The 27,989-nt window shown below is 57.4% G+C and overlaps 1 protein-coding gene across 2 annotated transcripts in view; it reads left to right on the forward strand.

Moving 5' to 3' along the window:
- The window catches only part of ANKH (ANKH inorganic pyrophosphate transport regulator), a 116,086-nt gene that overhangs the window by 68,883 nt on the left and 19,214 nt on the right, over positions 1 to 27,989 (forward strand). For both annotated transcript variants that reach the window (XM_072825067.1, XM_072825068.1), the window contains exons 2-8: positions 885 to 1,101; positions 7,544 to 7,662; positions 10,247 to 10,330; positions 14,931 to 15,101; positions 16,683 to 16,817; positions 18,085 to 18,177; positions 22,383 to 22,478. In XM_072825067.1, coding sequence (XP_072681168.1) covers positions 885 to 1,101; positions 7,544 to 7,662; positions 10,247 to 10,330; positions 14,931 to 15,101; positions 16,683 to 16,817; positions 18,085 to 18,177; positions 22,383 to 22,478 — 915 coding nt within the window. The remainder of the gene's footprint in view (positions 1 to 884; positions 1,102 to 7,543; positions 7,663 to 10,246; positions 10,331 to 14,930; positions 15,102 to 16,682; positions 16,818 to 18,084; positions 18,178 to 22,382; positions 22,479 to 27,989) is intronic.

Raw genomic sequence — 27,989 nt, forward strand, 5'->3', positions numbered from 1 at the left:
TGGGCCGCGCCTGCCCCGTGCCTACGGCACGTCTGCTTCTGAAGGTCTGTGACTATACAGAAAGCCGATTCTCCTCCTTAATCGGCTTCCGGTTCCTAAGGAACAGCTGATGTCCTGTGACATCAGAAAAAAAAAAAAAAATCCTCTCCACCCAGACATCCATTCCCACCATCTGTGCTATAATCTGTCGAGCAATCAGAATATGAATATGCTGCGACCACAACCTCCTGAGCAAGCATCGTCCGCAAACAGTGTATTTGGTTTAAAGGCTTTCTTTTCATACTTGTTTGCACGGAGCTGAGGAATACATTTCGAGTTAAAATACAGCAAGAACTGGGTAAACAGCACCCGCCATATAATGTATTCCTCCAGCACTTTGCTCATAGAACCCACTCTGCCGTGAAGGGGCCACGTAACGCACACGGGGCGTGGCGGCGTGGGCGCGCACTCGTCCCGTGCACACATGCCCCTTCCTTAAAGAAAACGAGAAGCCGTCACCCACTCCGTGCAAGGCGGCGGACCCATTTCCAGAATGCCCGTTGCTGTTACATAAACTCAGCCTACAAGTAAAATTAACATGTTTTGCTTTTAACCAAAACTTCCTACAATGACTTTGGTCTGAACATAAAATGCCTGTTGCGTTTTTCCTCTACTACCTGAGCCCCAGCGGGCAGGTGTCTCCCCTACAAGGAGCTATTTGCACCCGAAGCTAATATGGGTGAAAATGAAAGCGAATACCCTTTATCAAATCAGAGTGAGCGTCACCCTATACGCTGCTTAGCGTCTCCGTAGAAACCTACCCGTTGGGGCTTCCTTGGGGGTGTGAGTCCCCCGAGGTGCGCCCACACTTCTGATGCTGTTTGTGGGTTGTCTCTCCCCCGCAGGCCTTGAACCGGGGCATCGCTGCTGTCAAGGAGGATGCAGTGGAGATGCTGGCCAGCTACGGGCTGGCGTACTCGCTGATGAAGTTCTTCACGGGTCCCATGAGCGACTTTAAGAACGTGGGCCTGGTGTTTGTGAACAGCAAGCGGGACAGGACCAAGGCCGTCCTGTGCATGGTGGTGGCCGGCGCCGTCGCTGCCGTCTTCCACACCCTCATCGGTAAGGCTGCTGAGCGTTTGGGAGGCACCAGCCCGCGTCCTCCCTGTTCCTTTCCATCCGCTCCAACGTGTCTCTTGTAATAAGGATTTCTTCCGTGATTATTGAGACATTTGTCATGAACACTCCAAGGGATGAAGAGACCGGGTTTGTGCCCCTTAGCGCAAGAAGAGGGAATGTGTTTTCCCCGGGAAGCCCTAGTTTTAATTCTTTGACTCCCAAGCCTGTGGCAGAGAGGATGTGATCTCAGGAAGGTCGACAGGGTGGCCCGGGCACCCTACTAGACGCGCATTCCTGCACACGCTCCGTCTTAAAAACCAAGATAGCCTGGTGGTGATTAGGGTTAGTGCTTATCCACTGAATCAAATGACAGATGGCTTTATGTAATCAAATTAACTTATTTCAGGGGCTCACTAGTCTGTTTTATTCAAAGACCAGACTAAACCCTGGGGCAAAACATGATTTCCATGGAAAAATAAGGAAGCTGTATCACACCTGCGGTGACTAGCGTAGTTTCTCCAGGACTGTGGAAAAGGACTTCCTCTGGAGCTTCAGCCCTGCTCCTCCCAAACGTAAACGGGGTGAGACCGTTTTGGTTTTCCCTTTGAATGTGACACCGACTTTGGTGCTGAGAACACCGTGAGGCCATGAGAGGATGCCGCTCACGGGCCAGGTTTTCAGCCCGCCTAACGAAAACATTCTGTGTTTTCGTCATCGTTGAATAAGACTTTGGGACTAAGAGTTAATTACGAGCCATCAGTAATCACGGAAGAGAAGAGCTGAGTATCCTGGGTCATTGAAACTGGTGTGAGGAACCCGTGGCCACTGAGATAAAAATTATCATTTTTCAAGTTAAATCTAAAATTTCCCTTTTTTTTAAGATTTTATTTATTTATTCATGAGAGACACAGAGAGAGAAAAAGGCAGAGACACAGGCAGAGGGAGAAGCAGGCTCCATGCTGGGAACCCGATGTGGGACTCAATCCCGGGACCCCAGGATCACGCCCTGGGCCAAAGGCAGGCACCAAACCGCTGAGCCACCCAGGCATCCCCTAAAGTTTCCCATTTTAAAAGAGAATGATAAAATCTTCAATTGGAATCAAGATGGTTCTGTAGCCCAGATAGACTTAGCAGTTGTCTGGAGTTGACGCTGGCAGTTCTGTTGGACTCACAGACTTGGAGGTCTAGGAGATCCACCGACCCAGAAGTTCGTGTCTATTCTGCATCCACCAGAGCCTCGCTCTAGACGCCCAAGTTGCAGGAACCTTGGGAGTATTTCTAGCTTTGGGTTCTTGCTCTTTGTTGGGCAGCCGCCAGTAATTGTCTCATTTTAGCCAAATTGTGGCCACCACTGTTATCATGGGCTCATCTGTGAGACACCACTTTTTTTAAATTGCAGGGCACAGGGTTTGCCACCAACTAGACCTTAATTTAGGCCAGTGGTCAGGATGTAGGTGTTCTCCAACTCCCCCCGTTAATTAATCTATAAAAGAGGAAACCTTGCTGACCGTGTATTTGGTTGAGTCCACGGTCATCGCACCGCATGAAGCCAGCATTGCCCGACCACCTAACTCACGCAGGTGGAGAAGCCACTGCTGTGGCTGTTGCATTTCTCTGCACAGCTCATTCTCGACAGTGAGCTGCAAGGCCTCTCCCGTGTCCAAAGCCGCTTGGGCAGACAGTGCAGCTCAGGCGAGCCAGCTCCGCTGCTCCTATGGGGAGGAGCTGAAGCAGCTGCTAGAATGCATCCGTCTGCCCGTCTTCCCTTCTCAGTACATTTTGATATGGTCAGGGGTGCTAGGAAGTTTCAGCATAGTCTCAAAATGGGTCGCCACGTAACAAACCACCCCAAGACTCAGTGACCCAAAGCACAGCGTTTATTCTTGCTCATCAGACGGGCCAGCGAGTGGCCCTTTGGTCTCAGTGTGCTCACACCTCTGTGGTCAGCTGAGAGCCAGGAGGCGGCTCGTGGTGGGCTCACAGGGTGGCCATCAGCCAGCGGTGGGCTGGTCCAGATGGCCTGTGCTGGGACGGCGGGGCTCTCCTCCGCCAGCCTGAGCTTGTGTGGAGCACACAGCTCTGCCGATACCCCAAGTGAGAAGATAGAGGCCCACAAGGCCTTCTGAGGCCGAGAATTGGAAGTGGCCACCATCACTGCTATTGCACAGGTTCAAGGGGGCAGGGAAATAGACTCCAGCTTTTCCCCAGAGGAACTACAAAGTCATCCTGCAGAGAAGGGATGTTAGGAGGAGAGAAGAAGCAGGGACATCTTGTAATCCATCTACCCTGGTCCCCTCTTTGGGGGATGATGGCTTCATGCATCCATCCAATCAGTATGTGTTGAACACCTACTGTGTGGCCAGCAGTGGGCTAGGTCCTGGGAATGCACATATGAATAGGCATATTCTCCAGAGAGACGCAAGATAATCATACAGCAAATTATTCCAAATCCCATCCACCAGGACTTGACAGCAGTGAGATCAAGCTTATGTTCTTGTGTTAAAATCTCACATTTACGGTACTTTCTTATTGCAGGGGTTTATGCCGTCTCTCCAAGGCCGGGGCAGCGTCGTACTCCCCACCCCTGGGTCTTCCAGATAAATGTTGCACGGTGCAGGCTGCGCAGGGGTGTGTCCTGTGTCCCTGCCCCAGCCCCGTAACCGGCCCCATCACGGCTGGGTTAGCTGGCACCGCGCCTGGTGCATAGAAGCCATTCAGCCATACGTGTGGAAGCGATTTAAGTATCGGCCATACAAGCACACACACTTTGAAATGATTCATTAGAAGCATAGGGGTCAGGTTACCTGCCTCTGGAAAGCCCAGGGAACAGAACCTAGTGGCATAATCAGTTGTACTTGTGAGACATTTACGTTTAGGTATGGGAACTTGGGGATTTGAATGAGAATAGGGCTTCTCGCATTGCCTCTTGGAAATACCCGCAGTATCCTGTTACCAGGGTGGGAGGAGGGCTGTCTCCTCAATTCCCGTGAGAAAATAGGTGTGTAGACTTGTCTTGATTAATGATATTTCGTGGCATTTTGCAACAAGCCCTAGGAGCCACTGGTTGAACAAGTCTGAGAACCACTGATTCTGGAAAGAGTCTGTCGCCCCGATGGGCCCGGGGCAGGAGAGCTAGGGACTTGAGTGGCCCTTCTGGTTTCTTGTTTGGGGGGGGGGGAGTCAAAAGCTGTCTGCCCCTAAAAGGTCAGGTCTGTGTCCTCCCGTCGCCACCTCGGCATGAGATCTGTTTACATCTGTTCAAAAGCCTCGCTTAATTTTTTTTAATGCTCTGCTCTTCAGAAGGAAAATAAGGGTCGAGGTAGGGCAGTTGATAGGAGCCGATGGTCACTGAATGTTAGGGCAGCTAGCCTGCTAACTGTGGACTCCATGCAAAGCGCTCCCAACAGATCACCCCAGCCAACAGCGCGGGCCAGGAGCAGCTCAAGGGCACGGGCGGCGGGGAGGGGGCATTGGGCGAGAAACAGCTGCTGGGATTTTACGTTCCCAGCTCACAGGGCAGGAACAACAACCTTCGTGGTCATGGTCACACTCCTCTCTGCGTAGGGGAGGAGCAGGGGGAGGAGGAAGTGGCCGAGAGAGAATAAGAGGCCAAAAGAAGCCAAGGCAGCCCTGGGCCAGTCAGTCCCAAAGTCCCCTGGAGCCTGGAGGCAGGAGAGGCCAGAAGCAGCCGGGGCTGAAGAAAGCAAAGGGGTGGGGGTGGGGGGCCCAGATGCCTGGCCGGCTGAGCCCACCCCCCCCCAGCCTGCCTTCAGACCACCCTTCATTACCCTGACACTCTGGAGAGTAGGTGCCTGTAGTTCCATCTGCAGGAGAGGAGCTGACACCCATCTCTGCCCCCGCCCCCGGGCCACACAGGCGACCACAGGCCCTGCTCTCAGCTGCTCAGACTCCCAGGTCCAAGTCTCCCTCCCTCAGAAGCCACCGTGCGACCGTGCATTGTCCCAACCATGCACGGGGACGGGAGGGCTAGGACCGCGCAACCGCATTGGCTCCCCCTCTAGAGGCTGGACAGTCAAGTCCATCGGGCCTCCCTCCAGGCCTCTGTAGTTTGCTGGCGACCTGGAGCCGTCCTGGGGGCCGAGGCATCAGCCCATCTCTGCCTTCACGTCCCCGTGGCCTCCTGCCTGTGTGCGTGCACTTCTGTGTCCAAATCTCCCTTTCTCAGGACCGCAGTCATATTGGGGGGCCCACGCCATTCCGAATGCCCGCATCTTACCTAGCTACGTCTGCAGTGACCTGTCACTAGGAAGGTCACAGTCTGCAGCCCCTGGGACGGGCTTGACCTCTGAACTCCGAGGGAACGAGGCCCTCTGGGTCCGGCCTTCCCCGGGGTCGGAGTCCCATCAGGCTCCCCCTGTGGCCCTGTGTGTGGGCTCTTTACCCTGCAATTTCAGCCCGGGATCTATTCCTGGCTGCCCAGCTCCTGCCCCGGCTCACCCGGCTCGGCTGCCTCAGCCTGCCAGCTGCCTCCGTCCACCAGGGTGGGGCCGGGCTTGGGGCCGGGCCGGGCTGCTCCTGGCAGGTCCCAGCCCAGTGGCTGGTTCCCGGCTCAAGGGAACGAACGTGCACATAAACGGTGGCAGCGACGCACTCTGAGCCCAAGCCCCCGAGGTCCAGCGCCCCGGGGAAGCCGTCCCTGTGGTTGGACCGTCCTGGCCTGGTGTTTCCGCATGTCTGCACACCCCGCTCTGCGTGCGCGTCCCACCCCGGGGAAGGCTCCCCCCTGCCCTCCACTGAGCCGCCCAGGGTCAGACCCAGCCTTCTCTCCGCCCCTCTCCTCTAACCTGTGTGCCTCCGGGTCCCAGCGGGGACCTCACAGAGCTCCCCTTCCCTCCTTGTCCCCCCTTCCCGGGTCTTTGCTCTTTCTGCCCTGTGACACCATCCCTCCCGGTTCTCTTCTTGCTGCCTCGGTGGCTCTACTGGCCCCAGCCTGCTCCACACCTGACATGTTCCCCCACCTGGTGGCTCTCCTTAGGTTTTCACCTCTGCCCCTCCTGGAGGGCCCCCCCACCCCGTCCCACCTCACTCTCGGGCTGTCTCACCCATGCCAGCCCCCTGCCCCTTGGAATCACCCACTTGTACCTCTTCCCCTTCTGGGATCCCCATATGTGCATCTGAATATCCTTGATATCATCCCAAAGACCTGACTTCATTCAAACTTCCTGTGGTGCAAGACTAATCCCCCAAAAGAGTAGAGGCTTACTTCTTTACCATCAGTTTCTTCTTCTTATCAGTTCATACGGTTATAAACCATTTCCCAAACTTTGAAGTGGAAGGAGGGATCCTATGATTCACATAAAATGGGACTCACTGCATCCTATCTCCTTTATGAATTCAAAGCAGCTTCTGTAGTTGTCCACCCATTAGTGTCCATATTTATGAAAAAATGAACACAGCAGGTGCACTGCTATTAAAGCACTGTGTAAAACACTGAGAAGCATGAAAGTCACTATTTTCTGATGTCGTCTAAACATCTGTCAATGAAGTAAAGATATCTTAATAGTGTGTTTCGTCTTTGCTAAGGGCACCTGTCAGGATGCCCGGCTAATACACCACAAACACCTTTCTCTCTCCCTTTCTAGCTATTCGGTGGCTTCAGATTCATTCAGCCTGTTTCAGCTCGGTGCCCACACGCTCCTCCCTAAAGGTGAAACAAAAAATAGCAAGCCGCCAAAAGCTAGCTTTACATTCTTTCCTGAAAAGCCATATTAACGGGGCGCTGGGGTGTTGTAGTCGCTTAAGCATCTGACTCTTGATTGTGGCTCAGATCGTGACCTCAGGGTTGTGAGATCCCACCCGAGTCAGGCTCTGAGCTCAGCGGGGAGTCTGCTTAGGGTTCTCCTCCCTCTCCCTCTGCCTCTGCCCCCCCCCCTTAAAAAAATAAAAGAAAAAGCATATTAACCTCTGGGAATTTTCTTAGTCAATTAGTAAAGCTCCGTGTAAACATTGAGCTTCCAAATGATCCCTCAAGCATCCTTTCATGATCTCAAAATAATGGACGCATCCACAATGCATAGTAATAGGAGATTATGTCGATGTTAAGTAAACCTCCAAAAAGGAATTCATCGCAACCATTAAAACGTGAAAGATGTCCTTGGAAATCATGGAAAGCTGTTCATGGTTGACGAAAGCATGTATATACACAGTGTGACCCCATTTTTATGTTAAAACACGTGCGTACCCCACATGCCCACGAGAGAACTGGACAGTTAAACCCAGGCCATTAACCATGATCCCCTCTGGATAGAGGGGTGAGATTGTAGATGATTTTTTTTTCCTATTTGCTCAATGACATTTTCTAATTTTCTACAAAAAAAAAAAAAAAAAAACTATGTTTAACATTGTTTTTGTACTTTTGAGATGAAAACCTTAAAAGGTAACCTCTTCTAAATATCGCCATGTTATGTTTTTGGGCCCTTTGCAGCTTATAGTGACTTAGGCTACTACATTATCAATAAACTGCACCATGTGGATGAGTCGGTGGGGAGCAAAACGAGAAGGGCCTTCCTGTATCTTGCTGCCTTCCCTTTTATGGATGCAATGGTGAGTAATCGGGGCACTTGAAAAAATTGTGGTGTGTAGGACATAAGATTGGCCACGTGAGCATCTGTGCACGTACAGTGCAGCGGCGTGGAGGGTCTTGCCTCGCCGGGAGTCTCGTGACACTGACACTACTTCCCTGTCCCCTCGCCCCGGCACCACTGCCCTACGGTCCGAGTCTGCGAATCCGACCATTCCAGGATCTCCCGTAAGCGGGACAGGACAGCGTCTGTCTTTTTGTGGCTGGCCCATTAGCTTCCCGTAGTATCTTCAGGGTTCCTCGTGCTGCGGCCAAAGCCAGGATGTCTTGAGGCCGCGCCGTAGTCCCCCGTCTGTATAGACCGCAGTGGACACCGGGTGACCCGCCTTTTGGCCTTTCTGATGACGCCTGTTACCGACACGAGCATACAAATCCCGCCTTGAGTCTCCTGTTCTAATCCTTTGGGTGGATAGCCGGAAGGAGAATTGCTGGATTACAGAGTAATTCTATGTTTAGTGTCGGAGGGACCCTCAGACTGAGCCCCGCGGCAGCTGTGCCACGTCCCTTCCCGCACCAGCGCGCGGAGGAGCCCAGCTGCCAGCGGCGTCAGGACAATCCTCCGTGGTCCCACAAGTTCTGGTGGGAAGCAAGAGAGCCTATTTGAAAATTTTCCTTACATATGAAGTTGTTTTCTGCTACGTTCAGGATCAAGGGATCAGGACAGCTTTCCGATAAACTCACCGTTTGTGTGGCTTAAGCACCCAAAGCTTTTTAGAATAAGAATCTCTTGAAAATATTGGTAGGATTTCATTACGTTAATAACCAGCTTTAGTGCATTACTAAGGGCGGCTCGCGTCCAGAGCTTAGATGCTTTGTCATGATACTAGAGAGTTCTCAGAGAAAGCTGTTTCCTGTTCCTCTGGGTCATAGTCATAAGGAGGCTTAGCAAACTCTGTATACATGGATTTCCAGTAATGTGCAACGCTGGGAAGTAACTGCCTTCTTTGGCTCCATTTCAAATTACCTGAGGAAAGAGACTTAAAAATAAGTTAATCTGCATGGTTTTTCACGCACACGCACCCTCGAATCTTACGTACTGTGGACATGTGAGGTAAGCGGGCGTCTACACCCAGGTGAGACCGCCGACGTGCATCCCTGGAGGAAGGAGACCCTTGGCCTTAGTGGGGGCAACACTGCCTGTAGGTAGCATAGGGACGTGGCCTCCCTGGATTGGACTCTTTCCACCAGTCTGCATGGGGCTCGTAAACTCTCAGTTTTGACCCAAAGGCTCAGATGCTCAGTTGGGGTCACGTCGGGTCACGGTGCTCTTGGCCATTGGAGCACTGGTGCCCGGGTTTCCTTACTTACCACCAAGTAAAAAATTTACTCTGTATTTACACTAGTAGCTGACACATACTCTAAAATAGGAAAGAAAAAAGGCAAAGGGGCTGGGTTTCTTAGAACCGGGTTCCCCAGGGGGCCCACGCCCGCCTACGGGGCAGCACAGGGCTTTGAACCAGGAAGCTGAATGAGGCGACCTCTCTCACGTCCTCAAAGAGTAAAAGCCCAACTTCCTAGACAGAGTCCTGACCTTGCTGTAACGCCCGCCCCCGTCCATGGGGACTCCGCAAACACGGAAGATTGTGGTGACCCAGTGAATTCAGGGACTGAGGGTGGACCGTAAGCCCCACGTGCCCTAGTTCCCTTCTGCCCTATTAGTTTGCCGTGTAACTCGGTGTAACACTCAGTGTGATCCACACCTTCACCTTCCTGATTCATTTACCGGCCGCCCCGAAGACCCAGCAGTAAGAGAGTGTTAATAAAAAAACAAAATAATGAACCTCTCTGAGGAGCCAGGTCGCCTCCCCAGGCACAGGCACCTGCCGCCTACACCTGCCGCGGCCCTGAGACATCGGGAGGGAGAGAGGATATTTGAAAACCACAAGGCTTATCACCCCGATGGCTTCGGTCAACAGACGCAGCCCACGAGCCACTGTTTGCAAATGTTATCGGCAGTTTGCCTTTCTTTCCCCGCCTGGCAGCTCGCGGCCTGTGGGCTGCGGGACGGGGTAGCCGTGTGGCTGCCGTAGGAGGTCTGGACAGAGACGTCCCCGTGGTGTCGGGCGCGGCGGCCTCCAGCACGGTCCTCCCACGGACCCTGGCTGGCCGCGACACCCCCAGGGGCGCCGTCTGCTCCCCTTGGAGCACCTTCCCGGGCCTTCCCTCAGCTCAGATCCTGCCCCAACTTGGAGAGAAGGAGACCGTTGATGAGAACCCGTAATGCCGGTGGTAGCTCAGAGCCCTTGCCAGTCCCAGGCCCCCGGGGCGGGCGTGCTCCCTCCATCCCTGGTCTGCGCCTCGCGTTCCAGCGGGAAGGCTGACGCACACGCCGCTCTGCATACCGTTGGTACTAAATAAATACCTGCAGTCACTGAGTCCACTTAAGGTTCTAGCAAGGACCTACCCACCGGCCCAAGTCAGAGTCCGTGACCCCGCGGAAGGTCCCGGGGGGTAGAAGGTCTCTCTCAGGAACGCCCAGTAAATCACAACGACCGAAGCCCTCCAGTGTCCATGGCATCTCACGCCAAACTCTTTTCTTTCCGGAAGGCATGGACCCATGCTGGCATTCTCCTAAAACACAAATACAGCTTCCTGGTGGGATGTGCCTCGATCTCCGATGTCATAGCTCAGGTGAGTGTGGGCCGTGCGCCGGTCGGAGCTCCTCGGGCCTCAGCCCACCCCTGCCTCCCTGACACGCGCGCCCTGTGCCCGACGCGGGCGTCAGGAAAGGTTCGTTACACAAGTGAGAAAATGAGACTTCTTGCAGTGGACCTGGGTCCAAGCCTGCGAGGAGGAGGTGGTAAGAATTCAGATGCAGCCTCGGAGGTTTTGACTTTTCCTCTTACAGGCTCGCCTATGGGATGACGGCCGGGTCCCGGCTGGTGCGGGCTTGGTGGTCATGGGGTCGCGGGGCACCTGGCCGGGTGTACACTTGGGCCTCTGTGCTGCCCAACAATGCACGGTCTGCCCCACGGCTCTAGGGAGGGAGGGCTCTTAGGAATTATCCTTACGTGTTGTTTCTCGTGTAGATGCCACACGGGGCTGCCGTTTAACCCGTCATTAACCCGTGTTTTAAGAGAGCCGGGAAGCTGGACGCTGCCCGGGAAGCAGGCCTGCATCACACTTTCTTCCGAGCCCAGGTCCCCAGGGTCTGGCACCAGCCCTGGCTTTCCACGCATCTTCCTTCTCCTTCCTTCCTCCTGCCACCGAGGACGATGCGTGAAAACTTTCAGCGGAAAATCAGATTTAATCCCTGCAACCCATAAACCAGCCGTAGCTCCCACAATCAGGGGTTCCGGAGAGCAGTGTCCTCGCCGAGGGGGAGGGAGTGGCGGGCTGATGTTTAAGCACCTTTTCCACTTCTCTGTTCCATCTTAGGGGCATTTCCATGCGCCTCTGCGGGTTTCCCCCAATTGCACGTGCTCATCCTTTAGCCGCCTTTCTGAGATCACCCGCTGTCGGGCCGTCAGCACCTCCCTAAAGGCCAGCAAGTACATTTCCAAAGAAATTGCAGTCACTCCACGGGTCACCATTCGAAGTACTTCAGGTTAATTCCCGTGAACCCTGCGTGGCCGTGTCTGCGGGCATGCGCGGGCCTGAGCGCCAGCTGATGATACAGCCCTGGGAATTTTATTTGTGAGTCACTAGAGATTTTTATCCCGATCTTACTTTCATTCGTCCTCCGAGAGATGAACTAACTGCCTTATTCACTCAAGTCCCTTAATGTGACATTAAGGAGACGCCTCTCGGTTGCAGCATCGGCATCAGCGACTCAGTGCGCATTTATAGAGGTTTTCTTAAGGGCAAACACACAGAAAAACTCCGCTTTGCCTAAGATAAATGCGGCGAGCATCTAAGGGTAGAAGAGGAAACCATATCCGTGAAAAATGCTTTGCCGGGACGCCCACGGCCCTCGTCCTTCCCAGAGCTGGTCCCGGCCGGCGCCTGCCGAGCACGGTGATCGCACCTGCTGGTGGGAGGGGTGGGAGCCAGACCCGGAGCCGTCTGGCCTCGGCTATTCCTGGTGAAGGAGCTATTTTAAGCCTTGTAGTTGGAAAGTTTGGGGGAATAAATGCAATTTTTGTTCCTAAGTCTTCTGTTACCCCTGCCCCCCGCCCCTCCCAGCTTTTCCCGTTACCTGACGCATTTGTTAATTGGCGAATCCGGGAGTAAGTAGGTCTCGGGCCGAGTCCTGAAAACCCCGCGCGGCAGAGGGAGGCGGCCGGCACACCGCCCCCAGTAGAATGGAGATGGTTTTCTTTTCTTTTCTTTTTTTTTTTTTAAGATTTATTTATTTACTTATGAGAGACAGAGAGACAGACCCAGGCACAGGGAGAAGCAGGCTCCATGCAGGGAGCCCGATGTGGGACTCGATCCCGGGACTCCAGGATCAGGGCCTGGGCCGAAGGCGGCGCTAAACCGCTGAGCCACCCGGGCTGCCCTGAAGATGGTTTTCAGTGCCTTGAATTTCAGTGACAACTCCCATTTTTTGAAGTTTTACTAGGCTGGGACGCCTGGGTGGCTCAGTCGGTTCAGTGTCCGAGTCTTGGTTTCTGCCCAGGTCGTGATCTCAGGGTCCTGGGATCGAGCCCCACCTTGGGCTCCACGGGCAGAGGCAGCTTCTCCGTCCCCCTCTGCCCCCGGCCCTGCTCCGGCTGTGCTTGCGCTTGCTCTCCAACACCGCCCCCATAAGTAAATATATAAAATCTTTAAAAAAAAGTTTTACTAAGCTAATTGATCTCTGGCCGCAGTACGAGAAGCCTGTCCTGGCCCGGTCCCCCGCGCTGCGCTTTCTGTGCCACCACCACTGCCAGCAGCGCTATGTCCCAACCTGGTGCCAAAGAGCTTACGAAAAATATTGCTGTTTCTGGTTTATTTCGCAATCAGCTGGTCAGCATTTGCTCAGTGGCAGCGTGAGAATTCTCCCGGCGCTGTTGGGCCTTCCCGGGACCTCCTGCCCTACGAGGGCCCCAGGATGGGATGCGTGATCCTGGGCCAGCAGTCCTGCTGCACGCCGTGCATCCCCTTGCCCCTGCCCTGTGCCCCCAGCCCTCTGGCGGGATCCCGCCCCTGAGCCCCCGTGCTGCACTGTTCTCCCCCGCGGGTGGCACGCGTGCCCGTCACCCGCCCAGCGGACTCCAGGCGCTGAGTCAGTGGGTCTCTACCCTCCTCGCTCTGCCCGGTCACGGGCTCCCTTCCCACCTCTGTGGGGAAGTCGAAGCAGCTGGATTCTTCAAGTCCTGGCGGCCAAACCCCCAGCCTGCCCTCGTATCTGTGTCACCGCCGTTTCTCCCCGTCCCTTCCCCAGGGTGCTGGACTACCTCTTGCGCCCGTGCGTGGGTTCCGTGCCTCCTCGGGAGCCGTGGTCCCCCCGAGTCCTTTCTCCGGACGTGTAGACGCGCTCCAGGATCTGCCGCTTCGACAGTGAGCGCAGGAAGCTGCCCGCTCCCTGTGCCTGGCGGCTACGGTTCTCCTCCCCGGGCTTCCCACTCCTCGCTGTCCCCATCTCTCTCTGCTTCTATGTTTCACGGACTCCAGGTCGACCCCCCCCCCCCAGGTTCACACTAACAGTTCTCGCCAATAACCTTTGTGCCCCATAATCCCCCGGACAGTTTCCTCCACTCCCTGGACATCGGGTCACCGTGTCACTGCTCGCTCCCGTGAGGGAACCAAAGGGGGGAGCTCCATGCCGCAGCCTCTCTAGCGCCTCAGGTGCCACGGGAGCTGCTCTGCTCGCCCACACCGAGGGGGCATCTGGCACCCCGGGGGCCCCGGAGGAAACCAAGACGAACGTGTGAAGACACTGAGCCATCCTGGGAGGAATGCGGAGTCCTGAGGACCAAGCCCCCGCCTTGTCCAGGAAGGCTGGGGGGTGCAGGCCTGCCGAGCAGGACCTCGGAGGGGGATGTGGCCCAGAGGAGAAGGGGGGACGCAGGCAAGGAGGGGGAGGTGGGGGGCTCGGGGAACGGGGGTGCCCGGGCCGGCAGCTCTCGCCTGGCCTCCTCCACGTCAGGGCATCCTCGGGGCATCCTCTGGCCTGTGTCCTCTGGCCTCATGGGGACTGCGTGCAGCCTGGGCGCGTCCACGTGGCCAGATGGTGCCCCTGTCGCCCGCGCCCCAAGGCCCGGTGCTGATGGGCCTCGTGTGCTGGGTGTGCGGATGATGGGCCGCAGATGGGCCACCACCAGTATCCGGTCCTCCCGCCGCGGTCACGGGCGTCTCCACCACTGGCTCTTCCGGGTCCGCGCCCACCACAGGCCCCCCCGTGGGTCATTGGCCTGGGTCCACCTTCGTCTCCAACTTCGTGTCTCCTGGTGTCGGGTCCCGCGGTGATGGGCTAAGCCCCCCTGGGCCAGGCCCCTGCCGCACACGCCCAGCGCGGCCCAGGTGGGTGGCCTCGGGCAGCCGTGCTCCCGGGCTCCCCGGCGAGTCTGCATCTCAGGCCCGAGGCCAAGCCCCACGTTAGGCGTGGAGTTTGCTGCTCCATGGAGACCTTGGAAGAAGAGAAGAGTCACCGTAGCTCAGGAATAGCGTCCCCCTCCCGTTCCTCACCTTCCACACCTCGTCTGCTCAGCGGCCTCCTGACTGTGGGTTCCCCGGACGCCTCTGCACGGAGGCTGGGCTGCTGCTCTGACTTTTGCAGACGGGAAAGTTAAACACATTGTTAGGTTTGCTTTGGAGACTCTACAGCCAGTGGAGATCAACATTATTATTTCGATCCCTCCTCAGTGTTTTTCTGACCTGTTGCACTTTTGTAAGTTCGTATTTTAAATTTCAATTTAGTTTTGTAATTATCACCATTGGTGCCTTTTGTGGCATTTTTCCGTGAATTCCGTCTTACAGACGTGACTGTTTTCCTGTATCCGTCACCGATCACTGTTATGTTTTCCTTTGGCCCAAGGGCCTCCGGTGTGGGTTACTCGTGCATGCCAGGCCCTGGGCTCAGGAGGGCAAACCTCTGACATCTTTTGGGAATCTGGGGGACCAAAGTCCCAGATACTTTTTTGCTATGACCGTGACCTGTTGCCTTAAAGGATCCCTAGAGGAGCCCGTGGCACAGTGACGGTGCACTCTTCCCCTGCAGAGAGGATGCCCGGGCCCGAGCTCTGTGTGGGCAGCGTCCAGCCCGGCCCGGCTGTCTTCTCCTGGGCGTCCCTGTCCCGTCGGGGGCACGCCCGTTGCCTGCTTGCACTTCTCCCCGCTGACTCGTTCCTGCTTTTTCACCTTCCAGGTCGTGTTTGTAGCCATCTTACTGCACAGTCACCTGGAATGCAGAGAACCGCTGCTCATCCCGATCCTCTCCCTGTACATGGGTGCCCTCGTGCGCTGTACCACCCTGTGCCTGGGCTACTACAAGAACATCCATGACATCATCCCCGACAGGAGCGGCCCGGAGCTGGGGGTACGTCCTTGGAACTCGCCCCGGCCTACGCGCATGTCCCCAACCCAATGTCCAGCGCTGGGTCGTGTCTGGAGGCAGAGGCAGGTGGAGAGTTAATGGCCTCAGGAGATGGAGGAGGCCTCGGGTTCCCATGCAGCCTCCTTCCTTCCCTGTCGGGGACGGAGGCGCAGTGGGTCAGGTCAGGCTGAAGAGTAGATACGGCACTTTTGGTTCTTAGCGTCTGTGGTCAAAAGTGAGTCATCCCACATATAAATCAAGAATTTTGCAGCCCACGGTACCTTTAAACCCACTTTGGGTCACTCTTTCCCTACCGGCCAGACGCAGTCGCTCCTTCGGGCACCTTCTGGGGGAAGCAGAGCACGGGAGCCCCGTAGGGAGCACAGAGGAATTTAAAATACGGTCTGTACCCTCAGGCAGCTTGTTACAGCCCACCTGGTAGACGACCAACACAGGAGCAGTGGTCAGACGTGCATGTGCCAGGGGAGTACGGGAGCCCGTGGAGCTCGGGGGGGCAGACAGTGGGGAGACGGAGAGGCCCTGAAGGAGGCAGAGCTTGGCCCGAGCCTCCCAAGGGGAGTCAGCGTCCAGCCGGGTGCGATCGGCCTGAGCGGCGCGGGCACGTTCTCACCATGAGTGCAAACGGTGTCTGCCTCCCGTATGTGCTGCTTGTCTCTGCCCTTGGCACCCGGCATCCCTGGGCTCCGGCTCCTCGCAGCTGTGAGGCCGATGGGCACAGCTCCACGAAGCCCGGGGGGTCAGCACGGCACCCCATCCCGCCTCGGACCGCACGTTGCCCTCGGCAGGTCAGACCGCTGACCCCCATCCGAGGTCTGTCCGGTTGTCTCTGTCACTACGGCAACCACGTCAGATCGGTCTTGAGGGCAACTGTCCGTCTCTGGGGGCTCAGAGGTGGCTGGCGTGATGCCACCGTGTGACTCCGCCCCCGAGGAACCGAAACCAGAGTGAAATCCTACAAGCCAGGCGTTAACGATTGCACAGCTCTTTGCTTTGTAGGATTCTTAATTAATCACTTCCCTTGACCCTGCTTTTCTTTGCGTGCTTCTGAGCATTCACGTGACTTCTGCTCCAGCCCTGAGGACAAGGCCCTTGCTCGTGGATCTGTACGGTGCCCGGATCATTAGGTGTCTATGACCTGAGCGGTGATAAAAATAAATTATAATAACATTTTGCTTGTGAGAGCTTCCTCTTCCTGACCCGGCTTCCAGCCAGTCGGTTGGAGACTTAAACACCCATTTGCAGCCGGTCTCCCAGGTCGTGGAGTTGGGCTCTGCCTGGGGGGAGCCGCCGTGTCCGGAGAACAGAGGTCTGGCCCCACCAGGCCTCACCTGTTTTGGTTCCCCAGTAGCTTGCCAGCTGCCCGAGTTGCCTTCTAACAAGACTGTACGTCTCATTTTTAAGGTCAGGTTGGCTCTGCTGCAGAGGCTTTTCCTTATATTATTTTTAAGTGCAACGAACTGGCTCCTTATTGACCTCAAAAGGAAAAGGCTTTTTGGCTCTGAATTGTTTTTTTCTGCTCTGCTTCTAGAGTTTACTGAGTTTTATGTGCATGTCTTGACGCAGGGAGATGCGACCATACGGAAGATGCTGAGCTTCTGGTGGCCTTTGGCTCTCATCTTGGCTACACAGAGAATCAGTAGGCCTATCGTCAACCTCTTCGTTTCCCGGGATCTTGGTGGCAGCTCCGCAGCCACGGAGGTAGGGCGGTTTCTGGTGAAGAGTGGGGGTGGGGAGGCCTCCGGTTCCTCCGCGGCGTCAAGCCATGTGACCTGTTCCCACTGAGAAAGAAGCCACGAGGCCTTGACCGTGCGCTTGTCTGAGGCTGGAGGGAGACGCCTCCTCCGTTCTTCCCCCGACCAGATGAGGAACCCGGGCAGGGGCCCAGGGTCCGGGATGCGAAGCTGGTGGGGAGCCGGGCTGGGAGGGAGTACAGATGCTTACGCGGCCGCCCCGTGGCCTGTCTCCCCATGGAGCCCGCGTGACGCCGCCTTGCCGTAGAGGCAGAGAGCGAGGACGCCGCCGCAGCCGAAGTGACAGGGCCCAGCCGAGGGCGCCGTGCCTCTCTCTGTCCCGGCCATGCGCCCCTGCTCCTGCCCCGCCTTCCCCTTTGCCAGCCTGCCCTCCCCTAGACAAGGATCCCCATTATTTACTCGCTCACGACTCAAGAGATTTATCTGGAAACTGGCAGCTGCTCCAAAGAAAGAGTTGGATCGGTTTTTCCATCTTCCATTCCGAATAGAGTGACTTCATTTGTTTCCCCCTCCGCTGCCCTCCGGAGAACTGATGCTGCCCTGGAACTGCTGATCCTTCGGGAAGGCTGGTGGCTGCTCATTAGGGCCTCTGCTCGCACGTGGCCCTTAGCGCGGCGAGCAGTCTGCAGCCTGAGCCTCCTGCCGGTCACCACGTGCTGGGAAGCCGCTCATGTGCCCACAGCAGGATGCTCACCCCCCCCCCCCCAGTCTCTTTCCGGGGTTTGCGTTTTGGATCACGTCTTGGGTGGCTCTGCTCACCCGGCAGCTTTTAGGCGACCGCATCAGCGTAAGTTGCTCAGAAGAAAGTACGTGAGCCTCCTCCCTTGTGTGCTGGAACTCCAGCTTCCCCTTTTAAGAAAGCAAGGTAAATGCTCTCATAGAGCCATTCCTAGGACCGCAGTGGCCTCGAGGACAGCAGGCAGGGTGCAGGACAGACGTGTGCTGACCAGCTACGACGTGTCCGTTTGTGCCCGTTTCATCGACTCCAGCAAAGCTGCGCGACGGATCTTCTTCGCACGGTTGTGCTGGAGGAACCGCCGGGGAGGCTGCGGAGGGCTACCCCTCCCGGTCCCCAGGCTGGCCTGCAGCTGGCCGGGGCCCATCACCCGGTGGCACGATCTGCTGTGGTGCCCGCGCCGGAGGCCGCTCCCTGCCACGTGGCGGGAGCAGCTCCCGGGGACGCCGACGCTAACTGCCGGCTCTTCCTCTTGCAGGCGGTGGCAATTTTGACGGCCACGTACCCTGTGGGCCACATGCCGTACGGCTGGTTGACGGAGATCCGTGCTGTCTACCCTGCTTTTGACAAGGTGAGAACCCGTACGCTGTCACGTCTCAAACACCCTCTTTAAAATCAGCTTCTGACACACAAGTGTCTCCGCTCTGAGGTTTCCGGTTCCACCTCCCTGTGAGCTTCCTGCGCAGGATGCGGAATCCGACCTAGCCGTGCAATATTTTCCTCCAAAGATAACGGATGTGACTAAGCTTACCTTGATGCCGATTCTCTAACACCCTCCGAACCAAATTCACTTTTGGGTTTATTCCTATTGAGAAATCTTTTTTTTTTTTTTTTTTTTTTTTTTTGCAAAGGGAAGATATACTCTCAAATGTTATTACCCTGGTTATTGTTCCTGTGGTTTGTTTTCTTAATTAAACGAATGCTTTGCTGCCCTCACAGCAGATGCAAAGGTACAGACGGGATTGTGCTCTTGAGCTCCTAAGCTTCTGGATAGGTCTACCCCATGGACCCTGAAGCTGTGTGGTCCAGCTCGGTCTGGATGCCGCAGACCTGGTCCAGCTGCAAGCTCTGTCCTCTGGTAGCTGCTAGCCGAGCCTCGGCAGGCACCTAACCCTTCAGACCCGTAGCCTGCGGCTCGCTGGGGACTGTCCTACCGGTCACTGAATCAATGGTGATTTCATTAAAGCCTAATTACTTGAGCCTGTAGACCTTCATAGACGACACACCCTCCCCCAGAGATAGTATACAGGTTTTTTTTAAAGATTTAATAACTTAGAGAGAGAGCGAGCAGCGACATGGGGAGGGAGAGAAACTCAAGCTGACTCTGTGCTCATCCTGGAGCCTGCTCAGCGCTTGATCCTGGGACCCTGAGAGCGTGACCTGAGCGGAAACCAAGAGTCAGACGCTGAACCAACTGTGCCACCCGCAGCCCCTGTACAATGACATGAAAATGAAAAATGAAAAACGGGGGAGTGCCCGGGAGGCTCGGTCACGTACGTGTCGTCCTCCCGCTCAGATCATGACCCCAGGGCCCCACGTCGGGCTCCCTGCTCAGCTCAGCGGGGCCCTGCTTCTCCCCGTCGCTCTGCCCCTCCCCTCGCGCATCACCTCTCTCTCAAGTAAGTGAAAATCCTTTAAAAAATAAAATGAAATGAAAAAAATAGGAAAAGAAGCACACAAGCTGCCACTTGTGCTTTAAATAGCGATTCTTTTGCCTTGAGTTTCTACAGCAGCGGCTCGGAGCTGCTTCATCTGCCGGGGTCTCCAGCACAGAGGCCGCCTCTCCTCGCGGCCCAGGGCTCTCGTGGGGGATCAGATAAGACGGTATCGGCAGGTGAAGCCGGCAGCTCGGGCAGGGTGGCCCTGCAGGTGACAGAGGGCCTGCCCCCCCCCCCCCCGCCACTGGACCAGCTGCCAGACCCGTGGGGGCGCAGGATGGCCTGGAGGCCCCATAGGCAGGCCCCGCCTCAGCCTGAGCTTCCAGCTCTTCACACCCGTAGCTGCTTGTGGGCTCCGGGGAGGGCAGGGCCTGTGCAGCGGGGCTCAGAAAGGTGTCCTGGCCACCTGCCCCGACCCAGGACGCTCCCGGGCACCTCTGACGGCGGTGACGTGGGGCTGAGGCTCAGGCCTGGGAAGACAGCGGCCACCATGGGTCCACCCCCTCACTGTGCCCCGGCGGACCCAGGCGCACACACACCCTGTCACATGTCCCCATCTGTGACGTCCCTCCACACCCTGCAGCCCCCACGCGGCTCGCCTGTCACTGTCGCCCGCCCCTTCCCCTCCTGTCACTGTCGCCCGCCCCTTCCCCTCCCGTCACTCTCACCTGCCCCTTCCCCTCCCGTCACTCTCACCCTCCCATCTTCCCACACTGGCCTGTGAACGGCGGCTCACTCAGGATTCCCACCCTGCTGCCTAACGTGAGACAGGGCTGCGGCATGCCCTGAGGTCTCTACTGGAAGTCCGTGGCACTTCCCCAGTACACAGAGGAACCCACCACCCGTCCCAAACATCAGCCACATCAGGGATGCACAGCGTCTTCTGAAAACTGCTCCGGCCTTTGGGAGCAAACTGGAGAAGGCATGAGTGGCTTGCAGGACACTTGTCTCCTTGCAGTCCTTGTTTGAGCGAGTTTAATCCAATCTACTGACAGAAATCGCTATTTTGGTTTTAAGGAATGTACGTATAGAAGTGAATCCTAGAAAACCAAAATGATTATAAGTTTTCTTGCTCAACTTCTAGCTCTTGGAGAACCATATTGTACAATAGAACTTGAGCACAGCAGGGACCCAAGTGTTAGGACCTCCTGGCTGGGAAAGTCAAATCTAGAATTTTCCTGGCTCCCTCGAAACAACAGTAGAACACTCTACAGTTTCCCTGGAGCATCCAAGAAAAACTTGGGTTTACGCGGGGTCACAGAGGTTAGGTGCTGTGACAGACCCCTTTAAGGAGCGTACCTCTCGACAGCCACTGGAGCGACTCGGAACCCTCTGGAGCCTCCCTCATTGTTTCCAGGCATTCCAGGGAGCTCCTCCAAGCCGTCCGCGTGAATGCCGTCTATTCACCCAAATCTGAGACACCTCTGTGTGGACTTGCAGAATTTGCTGCATTGACAGTTGCAGTCCTTAGTCTCATTGTGGTTCCAGAATAGGAGAGTTAGCATTTCTTGCATAGCTTCTGGTGGCCGCTGCTGAATGCCGACTGGGAGCGCTGTCGTTGGCACGGAGTCTCCGATGTTCGGTCGCCGTCCCCGCGAGGGTGTGACCCTATGCAGATCGGGCAAACACAAGGGGACGAGGTGCCGGCCCCATGGCCGTACTAGCGTATTCCAGCCACGCCGGGAGAAACCGTTGCGTTGTCAGTGGAAGCCCCCGACGGCACCGCGGCCCCCCACCCGCCAGGCGGGAGTGCTGGGAGGTTGCCTGACTCCTCGGGGTGCCCACACGGGGACTTGCACTTGGCTGGCACCTGCCCCTCTTCCCCTCCTGTCACTGTCCCCTGCCCCTCTTCCCACACTCGCCTGTGAACGTCGGCTGTGGCAGCAAAATCTGTTATTCAGGAAACGGATCTGCTTTAGAGGCTAGAATTAAGGAAACACGGCCTCAGCCTGAGTTTGTGCTGGCGGCATCTTGGGGAAGGGATTTGCGAGGTCGCCACGGCCTCCAAAATGAAGGAGCCGTCAAAAGCTGTTTCCGAGTGGAGCCTGCAGTCGCTCCACTCCGGTGACTTCCGCTCAGATGGACGCCAGCCAGGTGCTCGGGGGCCGCCTCCGGGCCCAGTGGGATCTGTCCGGGGGCAGGGGGCTCTTCGTCCACTGGTTTTCAAGGTGGGGCCAGGCCCTGGTGAGATGGGGTGAGGGGCAGCACAGCAGGTGCTGGGATGGTCTCGGGGCCTCGGGATGTGCAGGAGAACGTTGGCGCTGTCTGCACAATTTGCTTAAAATTGAGTTTAACAGGGCGCCTGGGGGGCTCAACGGCAGAGCACCTGCCTCGGGCCCAGGGCGTGACCCTGGGGTCCCAGGATCGAGTCCCAAGTCGGGCTCCCTGCATGGAGCCTGCTTCTCCCTCTGCCTGGGTCTCTGCCTCTCTCTGTGTCTCTCAGGAATAAATAAATAAAATCTTAAGAAATAAGTGTAACACAGATTGCACCCTCTCCAGTCAAGAAGGATTGTGCTGACTTGTGGAGTGAAAGGGGAGGGCGAGGCGCACAGTCCTTAGTCTCAGAGAGCCAGTCACCTCACAGCCTCCACGTGTGCCCCGCGGGCACGTGCACCCCCACAGGGCCCCAGGGCCCCCCAGGATGGCGGGAGGCAGGCCCCCGGGGCGCTTGGGAGTACGGTCAGCCGGCCCGTGAGGAACGGATGGGCCGTGCCAGCGATGGGCCCTGAAGATGGGGTTTTGAGAATCAGGAGCCCCAACGAGAACAGGTGGAGCAAAAGTGCAGAAATCTGAGAACCCCAGGTGTGCCGGGAAGAGCAGGTCTTGTCTGGGACAGGAGTGGAGGAGTCTGGTCGGGGCCGAGGATGCCACTCAGCTTGTCGCCGCTGCGGGAGGCCAGGGCCGCGGGGCCCATTCATGTCCGCGCGCCTCCGGAGCTTCCTCTGGCCCACGGTCACGTCCAGGGACCCGGCAGCTGCCAGAGACGGACAGAGGGACAGCCGTCCGCCCAGCTGCCGGGCGACGTCTGTCCTTCGGGCGCATCACAGGGCACTGAGGATGCTTTCCACACGGCCGCGGGGTCAGCCAAGGGTAACCTCCACCCTCCTCTTTCCCCCAGAACAACCCCAGCAATAAGCTGGTGAGCGCGAGCAGCACGGTGACCGCCGCCCACATCAAGAAGTTCACGTTTGTGTGCATGGCCTTGTCGCTCACGGTAAGGAGACGCCACCCCCCGCCCCCCGCGCGCCCCGTGTTTCTGGAAGGGGAGGGGCCATCCTCAGGGACACGTGTCGTACTCCACACTGCCACGGCCTGTGGGTTCCACGCACAACCTCTTGAGAACATTTTTGTCCCAAAATAGGAACAGTAGCTCCTTAAGACGGTCACTGAGTCGGGGAACGAAGGGTGGACGCCTGCAATTCCAGGGACTTGTCACTCGCCGGGGAAAGGCCGCCTTTGCCTTTCCCTGTAGTAACACGCCTGTCGTCCTAACTGCAGACCCGTTTAAGCGTCAGGGTCGAGTGTAGAAACCCCAGCCCCACCTCAGTGGCCGCAGGGGAGGCCCCTTTCCTGACTGCACTGCGCGGCCCCTGTGTCCTGTCTCCCCGGCACGCGGCATGTGCGGATCCGGCCCCCACTCGTCCCGGCCCTCTGCAACCCCCCGCATCCAGCCGCAGGCCACCGCGCCGCACGCGTCCTCCCCGCCAGCCCCCACGGTGCTCCAGCGTGGGACGTAGGGAACAAGCACATAGGCAGGCGCTCAGGAAGCCAAAGCACGGGGGCATGTGTGCGTAGGGAGAGCACGTACGACACGGCTTGCATGTGCATCTGTGCCCTTGAGCTCTGAAGGCGGAGATGAGCAGGAGGTAAAAGAAATGCGGATTTCTTAAAAGATTGTATTTATGGGGCGCCCGGGGGGCTCTGCGGAGGAGCATCTGCCTTGAGCCCAGGGCGTGACCCCGGGGTCCCGGGATCAAGTCCCACATCGGGTTCCCTGCATGGAGCCTGCTTCTCCCTCTGCCTGGGTCTCTGCCTCTCTCGGGGTCTCATGAATAAATAAATACCATCTTTGAAAAAAGATGGTATTTATTTATCTAGAGCACGTTCAAGCAGGGGAGGGAGAGAGACAGAGAGAGAATCCCAAGCGGACTCCCTGCTGAGCACGGAGTCTGACAGCCCGGGGATCGGATCGGGGATCGGGATCGGGGTCAGGGATCCATCTCGTGACCCGAGGTCGCGCCCTGATCGGAAATCAACAGGCCGACACCCAGTCCACTGAGCGACCCCGCTGCCCTGAGATGTGGGTCTTTTGAACTCTGTTCAGTCTTCCTGATGGCTGTCGTGGCTCCGCATTTCCTATTAAGTCCTGTAGAAATTCTCCGTTTATAAAGCGCAAGGATGTTGCAGAAATGCCTGGGCTGCGCGGCTCTGGGCATCCAGGGCCCGGCCGAAGGGCTGGGCTCGGAGAGGCGCGGCGGCTCTAGCCCCTCCCTGTCCTCACAAGCGTTTGGCCTGCTGCGCCCAGCCGTGGTCCTTCAAATCAAGCCCCGCACACGTTTTAAACCCTCAGTGGGTGTTTTTCCAAAGCCCACAGAGGGACATTTGATCCGCGGATCCCGCACCTGAACAGACTGTGACAAGGGCAGCTCGAGACAAGTAGCCGTCTGGTCGTGCATCACGACCCCACATCCTCAGCCGCCCCTTCGCCCCAACCTGCCTCCGTCATGGGAGCGGGGACGGGTGTGGGGAACGTGTCTCAGCACCACGTCACCGAGGAGGAATTCCTGATAGCGTGTGTCTGTGTGTGTGTGTGGGTGGACAGGTTACCCCGGGCAACCCCGCTCCCCTCCGTGTGTTATTTCTCTACGGCGTGCAAGTTTTTCCATAGTTCCCTAAAATATTAGGAAAACATTGAGCAACCTTGAAACGGTTTAAAAGAGGATTTTAGGAAAAGCAGAGAAGGTTTCTATTCCAGGAACAGATCTCAGCCTTTGGAGACCATGTGAAGCGATTGCAAGTCCAAAGTTGAGTTGGACCCGACGCCAGGGCCTGCGACTTGGAGCTCAGCCCTTGCTGGAAGCTGGAAGCTCTCGGGTGTCACTGGCTCTGCGGTCCAGGGTCTGCCCAGTGGAGTCGGACGGAGGACAGGGGCGGCCCAGGCGTGAGGCCGCCCCCCGTCGGTGCCCGGGCGCTGACCTGTGCCTGAGACCAGAGCCGCCGCCTTCGTGGGTGTGACGATGCTTGAGGAGAGTGCTCCATGTCCCACGGACAGGCTTTATTTATTTCATTATCCTAATCCTGTCGTCCTTCCTGTAACTGGAAGTATATCAGGGGAGGTTTGCACCAGACAAATGGAGGCACAGTCTTCGTTGGGGAGAGACTGGAGTCGAGGGAGGCAGAACTCTTAATTTCTCTCTTTTTTTTTGAAGATTTTATGAATTTATTCCTGGGAGACCCAGAGAGAGGCAGAGACACAGGCAGAGGGAGAAGCAGGTCCCTGCAGGGAGCCCGATGCGGGACTCGATCCCGGGACCCCGGGGTCACGCCCTGGGCTGAAGGCAGATGCTCAGTGCTGAGCCCCCCTGGGGGCCCCAAACCTTTCATTTCTTAGGAAGGGGGAAAGGACTTGGGATCGGTGACTCACCTGAGCACCTGTCATAGAACAAGCCGATGCCAGGGCTTCCAGGCCCACCCTCCAGGCCCATTAGTCCAAACTGTGCTGCTCCCGGCAAGGAGGAAGGGCTGCCCGGCCCTGAGCCCCCGGAGCTGGGCACCCTGCTTGCGACGGCATTTTCCTTAACACTAAAAACGTGGAATTTGAGTTTGCAGCTAGTGAAGTACGTTATCCTCATACACATTATCCTTACGCTTCAGTCAGTTGGTCCAACATCTTGGCTACGGGAAGTATCCTTAAAACACACGGAAAAGGGACTCCTGGGGGCTCAGTGGTGGAGCGTTTGCCTTGGGCCCAGGACGTGACCCCAGGGTCCCGGGATCGAGTCCCACGTCAGGCTCCCTGCATGGAGGCTGCTCCTCCCTCTGCCTGGGTCTCTGCCTCCCTCTCTCTCTGTGTCTCTCATGAGTAAATAAATAAAATATTAAAAAAAAAAAAAAAAAAAAAAAACAGAAAAGTAAGCAACATTTTTTTAAAAATTGTTTATTTGAGAGAGAGCATGAGAGAACGCCAGCAGGGGAGGGGGAGACGTGGCCCCGCTGAGCAGGAGACCGACTCGGGGTTCGGCCCAGGACCTGAGACCAGGACCTGAGCTGAAGGCCGACGCTTAGCTGGGAGCCACCCGGGGGCCCGGAAGCAACTTTATTTAAACTGAAGCATAACCGACACACAGCGCAGCATCCGTTTTAGGCGTAGGGTTTGTTCCTGGTTTTTCTTTCCTAAATTAAACGTCAGGCCGTCACCCTAAGGCGCACGTTCCTTCCTGTGCCACTGCCCATACGCCGTGTGCACGCGTGGTGCCCCTTGGCGGCTCTGGCGGTCAGGTCCGGGTCTGCGGGGTCGTCCCCTGGACCCAGAAGGTGATGCCGCGCTGCTGTCCAGGCTGCCGCCCGAGTCGGCCGCCGGCCCCGGCACTGGCTGAACCGCAGCCCCCGCCTTACGTCCCGCTCATCCCACTTCCACAGCCTCCAAGGCACCCGTTACTCGGAGTCCAGGTTTGTTTTTGTGGCTTTAAAACTTCTCCGCGTCGGGGGCCCCGGGCAGAGCCACCGAGGCCGCACTCAGGGTGCCTCCCCGCGATGCCGCATCGCCCGGGCCTCGAACACCGTCGGGAGCGCCGCTCCCAGGGCGCCGGCTCTTGTCCTGGGCGGGTGACAGGCCGCACATTCCGCGGTCGCCATGACCCAGGTGACCCAGGAACGAGGACGGCTTCTCGGGGGAGCGGGTGCTGCCAGAAGCGCTGGGCCCCTCCCTCGGGCAGCCGTGTCGCTGGGTCACCGGCCGGCCTGTGGGGCTGCCTGGGCTGTGCCGGGGCCGCTGTGGCCGGGGAGCCTGACGCCTGACACCCCGTTGCTCCCTCGGAAAGACGGCGACGTCAAGTCGGAGGCAACGTCCTCCTGCGTCCGGGCTCTTCCCGCGCTCTCAGCCGGCGCTTTTCCTTCGAGAAAGGTCGCAGATGCCCCTGGGGGCGGGAGGCGGAGAGCGGGCAGCAGCCGTGTCCCGTTTGCACCTCCCGGGCCTCCGAGCAGCGCCCATTCGTGGCCGCCGATGGCGGGGGACACGGGGGCTCGGGGAGCCAGGGAGCAGTCCAGAACGGGGGACCGTCACCCCAGGTGATCCGTCCCCCCAGTGCTGGGGAAGGAGTGGCCACGGCGCTGTTTGCAGTAAAGGGACACCGGGTGGAACAGACAGATGCCGGGGCCCAGCGGTGCAGCGGCTGCCTCGGGCCCAGGGCGGGACCCCAGGGTCCCGGGATCGAGTCCTGCGTCGGGCTCCTCGCAGGGAGCTGCCTCTCCCTCTCCCTGGGTCCCAGCCTCTCTGGGTCTGTCATGAATGGATACATAAAATCTTTAAAAACATGCAGTTTAAGATGTGGAAGAAGGGCTTCAGGGCTGGGCTGCACCGGAGAGTGTGCTGCGGTGGCCCCGAGCGGTCCGGACCCGAGCCGTCCCAGCCCCAAGGGGTCTCAGTCCCAGGGGGCAGGGCTGCCAGGCTGAGCTGGGGCTGCCGTCCCAACAAACGGCCAGTCCTGCCCGAACCTCCCGCTGGAGCCCCGGGTGCCCCTACTGTGTGACGGGCCGCAAGGCGGTGCTGATTACCGAGGGCCGCTCCCCCAGCAGACCCCGGGCCGGGGGTGCTGGGCTGGCCGGCAGGAGGTGGGACCAACACCCCTCCTCTCGCAGGAAAGCGCTGCTACGGCCGAGGTGCAGAGCCTCAGCCTCCCGTCAGCCTGACGGTTCACCACGACGCGGGCCTGGATTTGAGCCTCGGAGGCAGACAGAACCACCAGCCAGGGCAGGACGTGTCTTATCAACGGTCCTTCTGATGAGGAAGAAGTGTCCGCAAAAGATGAGGGACCTGCCGCTCTGGGTGCTGGGCCAGGCTGGTGCGGCCAAGGGACCGGCTCGCTCAGTTCACCAAACTGCCGATCTACTCCAAGCATTTGTTTTTTAGACTATTTCTAAAGTTCATAGCGAATCAGATTAAACGGGGAGATCTTAACGTCGATGGATGTTAGTCGACCCATTTCCATTTTGACTCCACTGTAGCACTTCAAGGACATGCGGTATTTCCTTAAGCTCTTTTCTGCTCCGGTTTTGGGGAGCCGGTGCCAAGAGGGCGGCCGCTCTGCTGCGAGGCACTTGGAGAAGGATCCCTGCAAAGCACAGGCTTGGCTGCTCCTGAGGCCTCCCAACCCCCTCCTTGCAAAATGGAAACGGGCATCTGTCCAGACGGGTCTTGGCAGGCAGGGCCAGCAGGGCACTTTTGTGCAGTGAACAACGTCCGCAGTCATACCCGGCGCCCCTTGAACCCGGAGAAAGTCGGGAGGGGAGATGGGGGTGCAGGTCAGAAGGAGGAGGTCGGGGAAGGGACAGAGGTTGGGGGTCAGGGCGGACGGAGCAGAGGCAGCGGTGGGGACCGGGCAGAGGAAGGCTGCGAGGGCCCGCGGACCCCCGCCCGTCCTTCCAGCACCAGTTGCTGTGAGCTCAGGAACGGTCACAAAGACAAGTTTTTAAGAAATCAGTGAATTTGAAAAACTGTTGGTTGCCA

The sequence above is a fragment of the Canis lupus genome, chromosome 4 (genome assembly GCF_048164855.1).
Source record: "Canis lupus baileyi chromosome 4, mCanLup2.hap1, whole genome shotgun sequence".
Lineage (NCBI taxonomy): Eukaryota > Metazoa > Chordata > Mammalia > Carnivora > Canidae > Canis > Canis lupus.